Below are 12,849 nucleotides of genomic sequence, written 5' to 3'. Positions count from 1 at the left end.
TCACGACTTCATGGCGTGCGTTTTGAGCGTGGACGAAGTGGAGGGTGAGGCCTTCTATAAAAACATGGCCACCCAGCACGCCAGGCTCCGGAGGTGGGACAATTTTCTCCTGAAAGAAACTGTAATGAAATGTTTAACAGAGTTTTACGGCGTTTTACAGCCATTGAAGGTTAAAAAAGAGAAATTACGGAGCCTGAACTTTGGTTCATTGACATTTTGCTCAATCTAAAGTAATTTGAAATATTATCTAATTCAGAATAAACTCTAACCCAGAAATGAACGTTAATGTTATAACAAAGCGGCATCATCAGCAAAGAAAAAGATAAAGTGAAGAATATGAAGAATATTCAACGTACATGTAGAAATATAATTATTAACTAGAGAAGTAAACGAAGAGAAGTTGCCCTGTGAAAAAAACTGTTTATGCTGCATTTCTGCTTTAATCTGTAGGAAGAAGATGCAGAAGTGGAACACTTAGTAAATTGGCAATTATGAGTGAATAATACCAATAATGTATGAAAATATGAGGAGTTGAAAAATGAAACACATGACTGAACATTTTTCAGTCATCAGATTGGAAAATATTTCCCAGAAAATGTTGACTATTTCTGAAAGTATGAAAGGTGTGAATGAGAAATGTACAAATGTTAGTTAGTTAGAAAAAATCTGCCAAAATAACTCGACCTGGGAATAATAATAAAGATTTTGTAGAAGAACATTTCCACCTATTAAATATTAAAATTTAAATGGTTGACGTCATCTTCAGGTAATCGTGATATTTTCTGCTTTGTAATAATGAAAATCAGCTTTAGTTCAGCCCAATGTCAGATACTTCTTTTATAACTGCTTTCTCCTTTGATACTCATGTACTTCCTGTGCTGCATGTAATCAGATTACCTAGCGGAGGTTAACATCACGGTTTGTGTTGCAGCGACAGCGGGATCTCCTGCTGTTCGGAGTATCAGGAGATGCAGCCGGCGCCGAGTCCAGGACCAAAACTATCAGGTAACAACTTGCACACACAAGTTAAAGATTATTGACCCCGTAGAAAATGTAATTATAAAGTAAGTTATTACGTTTGATTACTTTTCTGATAAATGGACTGCATTTATAAAGCGCTTTTCCAATCTTTGCTATCACTCAATGTGCTTTACAACACATGTCAGCATTCACACACATCAAATAGAGTCCTTACAAGGCGCACATCAGCTTGTCAGTAGGGATAACCATTCACACACTCACTCACTCATTCACTCATTCACACACGTCGGCCATTGGGAACAATCAGTATCTTGCCCAAGGACACTTTGACTGCAGGGATCTAACCACCAACCCGCCTACTGCTAGACGACCTCTCTACCTCCTGAGCCACAGCTGCACCTACATCCGCTGTAAGGTTTGACATTGAGCTGCTAAACAGGCTTTACGCTCGGCATAATGCGCCTCGGCCCGGGCGGCTGGTCGCTCAGAGCAATGTGCTTTTATCGGATTGGCAAACAAGAACCAATCAGAAACAACTTCCTGCAAAAAGATGGCGTTTTTGACCCATACTGAGTGAAGCCCAAAGAAAACAAAAACACAATGAAAGTTATATTCGACATTTAACTTTTTATATCTGCATGTAACCACTTTGTAATCACCAACATTTGACTCAACTCACCTGTAGGTCAGACCTGTCTAACTATCTGTCTCTCTGCCTGTCTCTCTGTCTGTCTGTCTCTCAGGTGTGCAGACAGACAGTGTCTCTGTTGGGGACCTCATCAGGTTTTCCCACCAGGTGTCTCAGGGTCTGGACTTCCTGTCCAGCAGGAATGTAAGAACATAAACTACCTGAAATTATCAGTTTATTATCAGCAATAAAACTCTTTTAACTGTCTGTTTTTCTGTCTCCCTGCCTGTCTGTCGGCCTGCCTGTCTGCCTGCTTGTCTGTCTGTCTGTCAGTGTATCCACAGAGACGTAGCAGCGAGAAACGTCCTTCTGACAGATCGTCGTGTTGCAAAGATCTGTGACTTCGGATTGGCCAGAGACATCCGCAACGACGACAACTACATCGTGCAGGGAAATGTTAGTTTTACCTGCAAAGAGTTAAATCCAGGCAGAGACCTCCGGGTCTGTAGAATCTTAAACCTGCAGTCTCTCTGGTGTCCAGCAGGGGCGACTCCTCTCACTGTATAGAAGTCTATGAGAAAATGTTTCTACTTATCTCTTGATTTATTATCTCAGTAAATATTACCTGATGAGTTTATGTCTCAATCTGTAGTTGAAGTCTTCTTCAACACATGATGTCATTTAGTAACTTCTGTCCTATCAGAGTGAAACAGACGATGAAGCAGCGTCTGCTTTAGGCCGGGGCTACCTGTGTTGTTCAGCGTTCAGTTTTAGTAAAGGACTAACGAGTCAGTTATTCATGATTTCTTTAAGTAAATTTAATTTTAAACATGTTTTACACTAGTCAAAATTAGCATCTCATTAATATCTATGTACACTACACCGTACACTATGCAGACTTTTATTTTGACATGTTCCTGTGTTTTATTGTGACAGGCTCGTCTCCCGGTGAAGTGGATGGCTCCAGAGAGCATCTTTCAGTGTGTTTACACCGTGCAGAGCGACGTCTGGTCCTACGGCGTCTTCCTGTGGGAGACCTTCTCTCTGGGTAACCATGACAACGTCCAATCACATCACAGTTCTGATGGTTGACTGTGACGTCACATCACATTCAAATTGAATAAAATGTCTGTAAACGTAGTCCGTCTGAAGCTCTCTAATTGGACGAGCTCTGACTGTGTGTCTACGTATTCAGGTAAGAGTCCATACCCAAACATTGCCGTGGATACCAACTTCTACAAGATGATCCAAGATGGCCGCCACATGGAGAAGCCAGACTTCGCTCCGGCAGAGATGTGAGCAGATTTATTTAAGTGTTATAAAGTTATTTAGAATCTCTCAAGTATCAGCTGATAAAGTTATTTTGAATCTCTCAGCTATCAGCTGATGACGCTCTGCTGGAGCTTGGAGCCCACAGACAGACCAACCTTTAAGATGATCGGTGAGCTCATTAATAGGCTCCTACCCTCGTCCAATGGGACGTCGCCACATCACAGCGAGCAGGTGAGATACTTTCACCAGACCAATCAACTCTGTGTCCTTTTTAAAGAATTTAAATAAATCACAGAATCCTGTATTTAGTAGTATGATATCTCGTACATGAAGATAATAACTTGTACGATGAGATATAATCTCGTACGTGAAGATAACTCGTACCATGAGATATTATCTCGTACGATGAGATATTATCTCGTACAATGAGATATTATCTCATACGTGAAAATAGTAACTCGTACAATGAGGTATTATCTCGTACATGGAGATAATATCTTGTATGTTGAGATATTTTCTCGCACGTTGAGATATTTTCTTGCATGTGGAGATAATATTACATCCGTTACAATAATATCTCGTACCTTGAGATAATATCTCGTATTTGTAGATAATATAAATACTCACCAAACCAACCAAAAATCTTTTATATTTTATATCTTTGACCTGAACACATCGCCTTTCTTCCTCTTCTCTCCACAGTCGACGTACAGGAACATCGATGAGTGCAGAGAAGAAGAAGAAGAAGAAGAAGAAGAAGAAGAAGAAGAAGAAGAGGCGGAGGAGGAGGAGGTCTCGCTGAAGAGAGGAGAAGAAGAAGAAGGTAATTAAACCACCAGCTGTTGCTAAGAGACAGCTTGTCTGTATAAATCTGACTCTGCCTCCCTTTGATCCTCTCAGAGCGCCATGACGACGATGACGAGGACGAGCCGATGATGAAGAACATCTACCAGCTGTCCTGATCGACCAATCAGAATGTGTTTCAGCATCTCGTGTTGTCTCTGCTCTCGTTTAAAATTGAACACATGCAGCTGATTATACAAATACTGACGCCATGAGTCTAAACACTCCCGCCAACCAAACTAATCACCAACCTAACCAAACTCTGAGGAAACTTTGTTTTAAAGTCTCCATCGGTTTCATCAGGTTTATCTCTGATTTTTATTTTACTGATTTAGTGTTGAAGTGTTCGATTTAACCAAGTTTTATTGTTTTTCCTACAATCTGTAATCTTTTCATTAAACTTTCTCCTCTGTGATTGATCAGAACTGTAACTTTTATATTTTGTACTTTTAAAGCGTAAAATTAAATTCTCACTAACAGCAGACTGAGATTGTTTTCTTATTCATCTTCATATAACATATTCTTTATTTTTAATGAGAGATTAGGAGGAAATGTACCTTTTATAATTAATAATCAGTATACAAAATTAAATAAATTGTTAATAATAGATTATGATGTAGTTGATATTAATATATTTATTAATAAATACAAGTGTAACAGCAAATACTGAGGTTTAAACATGTCCTTATATATATATATATATATATATATATATATATATATATATATATATATATATATATATATGTTACTACTGTATAGTCTGTTATAAACCATTTAGTACACGTTTGTATACTAATGATCTATTGAAAGATTATATCTGTAAAAGCATAAGAAAATAAATGTGAAAATATGTAGATAAAAATAAATAAAAGAATAAATAAGTAAATAAAAAATGTGGAAGTATAGATTTACAAGAAGGAAGAGCAAATGAATAAGGAAAGATAAAGGGATAAATATATAAATTACATTACATTACAGTTCATTTAGCTGACGTCATCCATCCATCAATCCATCGTCTACCGCTTATCCGGGATCGGGTCGCGGGGGCAGCAGCTCCAGTAAGGAACCCCAATCTTCCCTTCTCCGGGCCACATCCTCCAGCTCCGACTGGGGGATCCTAAGGCGTTACCAGGCCAGTGAGGAGATATAATCTCTCCACCGAGTCCTGGGTCTTCCCCGGGGTCTCCTCCCAGCTGGACGTGCCTGGAACACCTCCCTAGGGAGGCGCCCAGGTGGCATCCTTACTAGATGCCCGAACCACCTCAACTGGCTCCTTTCAACGTAAAGGAGCATCGGCTCTACTCCGAGTCTCTCACGGATGGCTGAGCTTCTCACCCTATCTCTAAGGGAGACACCAGTCACCCGTCTGAGAAAACCCATTTTGGCCGCTTGTACCCGTGATCTCGTTCTTTCGGTCATGACCCAGCCTTTATGACCATAGGTGAGGGTAGGAACGAAGATCGACCGGTATATTGAGAGCTTTGCCTTCTGGCTCAGCTCTCTTTTCGTCACAACGGTGCGGTAAAGTGACTGTAATACCGCCCCCGCTGCACCGATTCCCTCGGCCAATCTCTCACTTCATCGTGCCCTCACTCGCAAACAAGACCCCGAGGTACTTGAACTCCTTCACTTGGGGTAATGGTTCATTCCCTACCCGGAGTAGGCAATCCACCGGTTTCCTGCTGAGAGCCATGGCCTCAGATTTAGAGGTGCTGATACTCATCCCAACCGCTGCACACTTGGCTGCGAACCGATCCAGTGACTGTTGAAGGTCAGAGACCGATGATGCCATAAGTAACCACATCATCTGTAAAGAGTAGCGATGAGATCCTCAGGTCACCGAACTGCAACTCCTCTCCTCCACGACTATGCCTCGATATCCTATCCATGAAAATCACGAACAGGATTGGTGATAAAGCGCAGCCCTGGTGGAGGCCAACATTCACTGGAAACGAGTCCGACTTACTGCCGAGTATCCGGACACAACTCTCGCTTTGGGCGTACAGGGATTGGATGGCCCTCAAAAGTGACCCCCTCACCCCATACTCCCGCAGCACCTCCGCAGCACCTCCCACAGTATCACCTGGGGGACCCGGTCATACGCCTTCTCCAGATCCACAAAACACATGTAGACCGGATGGGCGTACTCCCAGGCCCCCTCCAGGATCCTTGCGAGAGTAAAGAGTTGGTCTGTTATTCCACGACCAGGACGGAATCCGCATTGTTCCTCTTCAATCAGAGGTTCGACTACCGGCCGAACCCTCCTTTCCAGTACCTTGGAGTAGACTTTACCAGGGAGGCTGAGAAGTGTGATACCCCTATAGTTGGCACACACTCTCTGGTCCCCCTTTTTAAATAGGGGAACCACCACCCCGGTCTGCCAACCCCTAGGCACTGTCCCAGACTTCCACGCAGTGTTGACGAGGCGTGTCAACCAAGACAGCCCCTCAACACCCAAAGCCTTCAGCATTTCTGGACGGATCTCATCAACCCCTGCGGCTTTGCCACTGTGGAGTTGTTTGACTACCTCAGTGACTTCCATCAGGGAAATTGACGATAACCCGGAAGGACTCTTTCTTCAGTCGGACGGCTTCCCTGTCCACCGCGGTGTTTGAGGGTTACCGCCCCTTGAGGCACCTAAGACCTTGAGACCACAGCTCATCACCGCAGCTTCAGCAATAGAGGTTTTGAACATCGCCCACTCAGGTTCAATGCCCCCAACCTCCACAGGGATGGCTGAAAAGCTCAGCCGGAGGTGTGAGTTAAAGATCCCCAGGACAGGGGCTTCCTCCAGACGTTCCCAGTTCACCCGCACTACCCGTTTGGGTTTACCAGGTCTGTCCAGAGTCTTCCCCCACCCCTTGATCCAACTCACCACCAGATGGTGATCAGTTGACAGCTCCGCCCCTCTCTTCACCCGAGTGTCCAAAACATGCGGCCTCAGATCAGATGATACGAATCGATCATTGACCTTTGGCCTAGGGTGCTCTGGTACCACGTGCACTTATGAGCATCCTTATGTTCGAACATGGTGTTTCTTATGGCCATTCCATGACTAGCACAGAAGTCCAACAACATACGACCGTTCGGGTTTAGATCAGGGAGGCCCTTCCTCCCAATCACGCCTCTCCAGGTGTCTCCATCGTTTCCCACGTGTGCGTTGAAGTCTCCCAGCAAGACTACAGAGTCCCCTACTGGAGCCCCCTGCAGGGCTCCATTCAGGGTCTCCAAGAAGGCCGAATACTCAGAAATGCGGTTTGGGGCATAGGCACAAACAACAGTCAGAGTTTTCCCCCCCATAACCCAAAGGCGTAGGGAGGCGACCCTCTCGTCCACCGGGGTAAACTCCAACGTAGCAGCGCTCAGCCGGGGGCTAGTGAGTATCCCCACCCCGGCCCGACGCCTCACACCTTGGGCAACTGCGGAGAAGAATAGAGTCCAACCCCTATCCAGGAGTACGGTTCCAGAGCCAAGACTGTGCGTGGAGGTAAGCCCCACCAGATCCAACTGGTAGCGATCCACCTCCCGCACTAGTTCCGGCTCCTTCCCCCACAGAGAGGTGACGTTCCACGTCCCCAGAGCCAGCCTCTGCTGCCCGGGTCTGGTCCGTCGAGGTCCCTGACCATCACTGCCACTCGTGTGACAGCGCACCCGACCCCAGCGGTTTTTCCCATGAGTGGTGAGCCCACAGGATGGATGGATGGGAGGCACCACGTAGCTTCTTCGGGTTGTGCCCGACCGGGCTCCGTGGCAAACCCGGCCACCAGGCGTTCGCTTCTTAGTCTGGCCCCTCGCTTTTTTAGCTGACGCTTTTGTCCAAAACGACAATAAGTGCAAACAATCCTGAGGATACAACTCTGAACATTAAGAATCCTGCAGGTACAACTCTGAACATTAAGAATCCTTTAGGTACATTAGCTTCAAACAGGTGAAATTGTTACGGTCTGGATTTTTGTATATCCTGTTTTATTTTGAAGTGTTTACTCCCCCTTATGTCATGTCTAGTTGTACTTCCTGGTTCCTCCTGTGTCCATTTACTCTGCCCTTGTGTTTCTGCCTTTCTCCCCAGCTGTGTCTTGTTCCCTCGTTTGGTGTCTGTGTGTTTAGCCCTGTCTGCCCCAGTGTGTTTTGTGGGATTGTCATTTCATGTTACGTGTTTGTTACCTGCCCATGTCTGCCTGTTCGTGTTCTGCTCAGTCTGTTCGTGTCCTGCTCGTCCCCTGATTGGTTTGTGTTGTTTTGTTACTTTGTATTTCTGTATGTTTATTAGCTTTTGTCAATAAAGCTCTCTTTTGGTTAGAATCATCATCTGCGTCCTGCAATTGGGTCCTCACCTTCACCGAACCGTGACAGAAATCCTTTAAGTGCAGAACAATAACTTCAAATATTAGCTACAAATAAGCCAAACCAATATAAGTGCAACATACAAAGAACAGAATTATTTTTATTCTCTTCATTGTCCGAGCTGCAGTTTAAACAGGTTTGTTTTCAGTGCTAAGACTTCCTGCTGACCTGACATCAATCAGCTCGTTCCATCATGTTGGAGCAGGACAGCAAACAGGTTTTATTTGAGCGTGTCCTGGATGTAGGAAGATGATCCACTCACAGCACGATGGACCAGCACCAGAGTTTGGAGCAGATTCAAGCAGCGACCAGTGAAGGGAGGAGCGGTGTTACCTGCCATGTGAGAGGGGGGGGCGTGGCCTCAGCACAGATTACCTGACAGTTTACTGCTGCTGGACTTCACTCTGAGATAAACAACAAGCAGGAAGCTGAGTTTCATTTTTAACATTTATATACTTGATCTATTATTGTTTTATGATAATGAGATTTTACCAGGTTGAAGTACAATTTTAAGGTTTCCTGCTGCTTTTACCTTTACTGCATCAAACTGACAACTTCAGATTCTGATTATTCATCCAAAATATAATAACTAATAAATTATGTATTATTATAGATTAGAGTAATTAAATAATGATGAACACATTACTGCATCAAACATGATAATACAATAATATAATATATATTATTATGCAGAATGAATACTTTTACTTTTCGTACTTTCAGTATTTTAAAAAAAGGCAATATTATATAATATTAATATAGTGTTCGAGTTTTGAAAGGTCAGCAGCAATCGAGGTCAAAGTTGAAGTAGTTTGAACTTTGAGCGCAGCTGTACAGCGCTCGATCATTAGCAGCTCCATTAGTCTGCAGCAGGTACAGGTGAGTCTGTTCTCTGTTAACAGGAAACATAGATCTTCATGTTTAGTGAAGAACCTTTCAGTTCTAACGTTATAGGCTCAAAGGTTTTCTGCTCCGATTTGAAACAACAGTTCATGAAGTTTCTGCTGTAATCCTCATTCTGTGTGAAAATATGATATATCAAATTTAAATCCAATCAAATGTATTTATATAGCATATATAACCATATATATATATATATATTAGGGCTGTCAAGCGATTAAAAAAGTAATCTAATTAATTACATGCTTTGTGATTAATTAATCTAAATTAATCGCATTTATCAATATTTGCTGTGAGAAGCATTTCAAAATATTCAAATGGTTAACATGTCTTTTATTTCAATACTATTTCTCCAATATCTTGTTGGCTACAATTATCTTAGACCACACAGACCAACAGTTTGACATAAAGTGCTAAAATCGGGCATAACATCTTTCATTGCACAATAAACAACATGTTTAAAGTTGTGTCATGTGATGCCATGTGTGAAGCCTCTGTTAGCCCCCTGTCCTCTACCACCTGCAGTCCATTGCAATACATTTCCTGATGGAGTTGTTAATGTGTCTCAGGTAGACCGATGTTAATGTGTCTCAGGTAGACCGATGTTAATGTGTCTCAGGTAGACCGATGTTAATGTGTCTCAGGTAGACCAACTCATTCTGCGTCTGAACGCCTGATCAAGAGATGGCGAGACAGGTCGCTCACTTTAGCATCAGCGGCGGTGCTATCTAGCTCCGAGCTAGCTGCTAAGTGCTTTGCGTTGAGGTGAAATATATATCTATATATCTATAGATATATAGATATATATCAGGCTTGAAGTTCTCCGATGGTTTGAACATTCTTTGCTGCAGGAATTGCATAGAAAGGAGCATCCGGGAGTTTATTAAATGTAAACTTTCCATTCACTGGACCAAGTAACGTCTGCTTCCATCATGTTGACGAGGCTGTTGTGGCTGCGCCGTGTCGGTTGACGTAATGGGTCATGGAGCATCAAAGAGCGCGATTAATCTGCGTTAACTTTTTGTCGCGCCTTATTGACCATGCCAAAAGAGTTGAAAAGAAAAGTTTTGAGAAGGAAAAGAAGGTTTAAATTCTGGCTTTACTGGCAGAGGGATACGGTGAGCGTCAGGTTGCTTCCATCCTTAAAATTTCAAAGACGGAGGTTCATAAGAGCAAGGTCCAGCAGCAGACATTGGGGACAACAAAGCTACAGAGGAAGAAAACGACTGTCCACTGACCGGGATGACTGGCAACTCATTCGAATGTCCCTCAACAACCGTAGGATGACATCAAGTGACCTACAGAAAGAATGGCAAACGGCAGCTGGGGTGAAGTGCACGGCGAGGACGGTTTCAACAGGCTCCTCGGGGCCGGGCTGAAGTCAGGCAAAGATAGAAAAAAGCTCTTCATCAATGAGAAGCAAAGAAGAGCAGGCTGAGGTTTGCAAAAGACTATAAGGATTGTACCGTAGAGGACTGGATTAGGTCATCTTCTCTGGTAAGTCCAATGTTCAGCTTTGCCCAACACCTGGTCGTCTAATGGTTAGACGGAGACCTGGAGAGGCCTACGAGCCACAGTTTCTCCCACCCACTGTGACATCTGGTGGAGGATCGGTGATGATCTGGGTGCTTCAGCGAGGCTGGAATAGGGCAGATGTGTCTTTGTGAAGGACGCATGAATCAAACCACCTACAAGGTTGTCCTGGAAGAATTCTTGCTTCCTTCTGCTCTGACGATGTTCCCTATCTCTGAGGATTGGTTTATCCAGCAAGACAATGCTCCACGCCACACAGCCTGGTCAATCAAGGTGTGGATGGAGGATCACCAGATCGAGACCCTGTCATGGCCAGCCCAATCTCCAGACCTGAACCCCATTAAAAACCTCTGGAATGTGATGAAGAGGAAGATGGATGGTCACAAGCCATCAAACAAGCCTAGCTGCTTGAATGTTTGTACCAGGAGTGACTTAAAGTCACCGAACAGCAACGTGCAGACTGGTGGAGAGCACGCCAAGACACATGAACGCTGTGACTGAACATCAGGGTTATTCCACCAAATATTAATTTCTGAGCTCTTCCTAATTTAAAACATTAGTATTGTGTTGTTTAAAAATGAGTATGAACTTGTTTTCTTTGCATTATTTGAGGTCTGAAAACACTGCATTTCTTTTGTTATTTTGACCAGTTGTAATTTTCTGCAAATAAATTCTCTAAATAACAATATTTTTGGGAGAAATGTTGTCAGTAGTTTATAGAATAAAACAAAAAATGTTAATTTTACTCAAACAGATAAACCTATAAATAGTAAAGCCAGAGAAACTGATCATTTTGCAGTGGTCTCTTAATATATATCACATATATATGTGTCATATATATGTGATATATATATATATATATATATATATATATATATATATATATATATATATATATATATATGTATAGTATACATCATATATATGGTATATATATCATATATACAGTATGATATATATATATCATACTGTATATATATATATATATATATATATATATGATACATGTATTTACATATATATGTGTCATATATATAGGTATTTTTATATATATATATATATATATATATATATATATGATATACAGGAAGAATTTTATACCGAAAAGACTTTAACTTTGGACCTGATGTTTCAATGACTCAGTTTTGATTAATTGGTTGATTGACTAATTAATTGATTAATTGATTGTGTTTCAGCGGTCAGTATGAAGCGCGGGCTCTCCTCTCTGGAGTTTCTCCTCGCTGTCGTGTCTTCTCTCCTTCTCGTCTCTTGTGTCGCTCTGATTATACTTTCATGGATCAGCCTGAAGTCTGAAGGTAAACACAGAGAAAACTGTAGTTAATAAACTACTGATATAATGATAATATGTAATAATATACATAATATATTGTTGATGTTTGTGTGCCGAGGTGCCGTCGAACCAGCAGTGCTAAGTGGTCGGATGGTGATCACAGAAGGAGTTGTTTTCTCTGAAGAGCTGAAGAACTCCAGCAGTCTGCTCTTTAAGTCTTTGGCCTTCGACGTCCAACATCTGGTGAGATCGCAGGCTTTTATTTTGAGAATTAGATCATAGGCTTTTATTGTGAAACACAGCAGGGTAAGAGGCGAAGTATTGGTCAATGTATGTACGTGTGGAGGACACTGACTATTTATTCTCATCCGTTGTATTCTACCCTCTGATTGGTCGTCAGGTCTCGGAGGCATTCCGCCACAGTGAGCTCAGACTACACTTCCTGTCCTGTCAGGTTTTATACTTCAGGTCAGATATCTGATCAATAATCCAGGCTCAATAATATAGGATCAGTAATCCAGCATCAGTAATCAGCTGTTTATCGATGCGTGTGTGTGTCCTCAGTCGGGGCAGTGTAGCGGTCACCTTTGACCTCTGCTTCAATCACCTGATCGACCTAAAGGAGGCGGCGCAGCAGCTGGGGGCGGGGCTTCAGGAGGCCGGCAACGCAGGATTGGTCATCGACAAAAACAGCATCCAGATCACAGGTGAGGTCACAGTGAGGTCACAGTGAGGTCACAGTGAGGTCACATTGAGAGTAAACATGTTACATGTTCATGCAGAGAAACAACAGAAGACAACAGCTGCTCCGTCGAGCGTCACACCTACAACAGGTGAGAAAAAGGGTGGGCAGACAATCTAAACTGGAGCTTCAATGTGATAAAGCTTTAACAAGTGAAATTACTTCAGATGTTTTGTCTCCTCAGCGACGTGTCCTCCTCATCAGACATCCTGTGCCGACCGATCAATGTGCGTCCCCATCGATCGGCTCTGTGACGGAGTCGAGGACTGTCCTGACAACTCGGATGAAGTCGCTGCTCGCTGTGGTGAGTGA

At 42.9% G+C, this 12,849-nt stretch overlaps 2 protein-coding genes across 2 annotated transcripts; both read left to right on the top strand.

Moving 5' to 3' along the window:
- The first annotated feature begins 6 nt into the window (after positions 1–6).
- Positions 7–4,206, top strand: LOC115019059 (macrophage colony-stimulating factor 1 receptor 2-like). Its single transcript, XM_029448388.1, has 9 exons — positions 7–93; positions 932–1,005; positions 1,725–1,813; positions 1,943–2,065; positions 2,546–2,657; positions 2,805–2,904; positions 2,986–3,112; positions 3,584–3,704; positions 3,782–4,206. The coding sequence occupies exons 1-9, from the start codon at positions 11–13 to the stop codon at positions 3,841–3,843; spliced, it is 891 nt and encodes a 296-aa protein (XP_029304248.1). The 5' UTR covers positions 7–10; the 3' UTR covers positions 3,844–4,206.
- Positions 4,207–8,924: 4,718 nt separating this feature from the next.
- On the top strand, positions 8,925–12,849 carry LOC115018833 (enteropeptidase-like). Its single transcript, XM_029448053.1, has 7 exons — positions 8,925–8,950; positions 11,701–11,820; positions 11,914–12,038; positions 12,196–12,263; positions 12,360–12,502; positions 12,578–12,628; positions 12,722–12,849. The coding sequence occupies exons 2-7, from the start codon at positions 11,709–11,711 to the stop codon at positions 12,847–12,849; spliced, it is 627 nt and encodes a 208-aa protein (XP_029303913.1). The 5' UTR covers positions 8,925–8,950; positions 11,701–11,708.

This window comes from Cottoperca gobio, chromosome 14, assembly GCF_900634415.1.
Source record: "Cottoperca gobio chromosome 14, fCotGob3.1, whole genome shotgun sequence".
Classification (NCBI taxonomy): domain Eukaryota; kingdom Metazoa; phylum Chordata; class Actinopteri; order Perciformes; family Bovichtidae; genus Cottoperca; species Cottoperca gobio.
The sequence above is the reverse complement of the archived record's forward strand: the minus strand, read 5'-3'. Positions and strand labels throughout refer to the sequence as shown.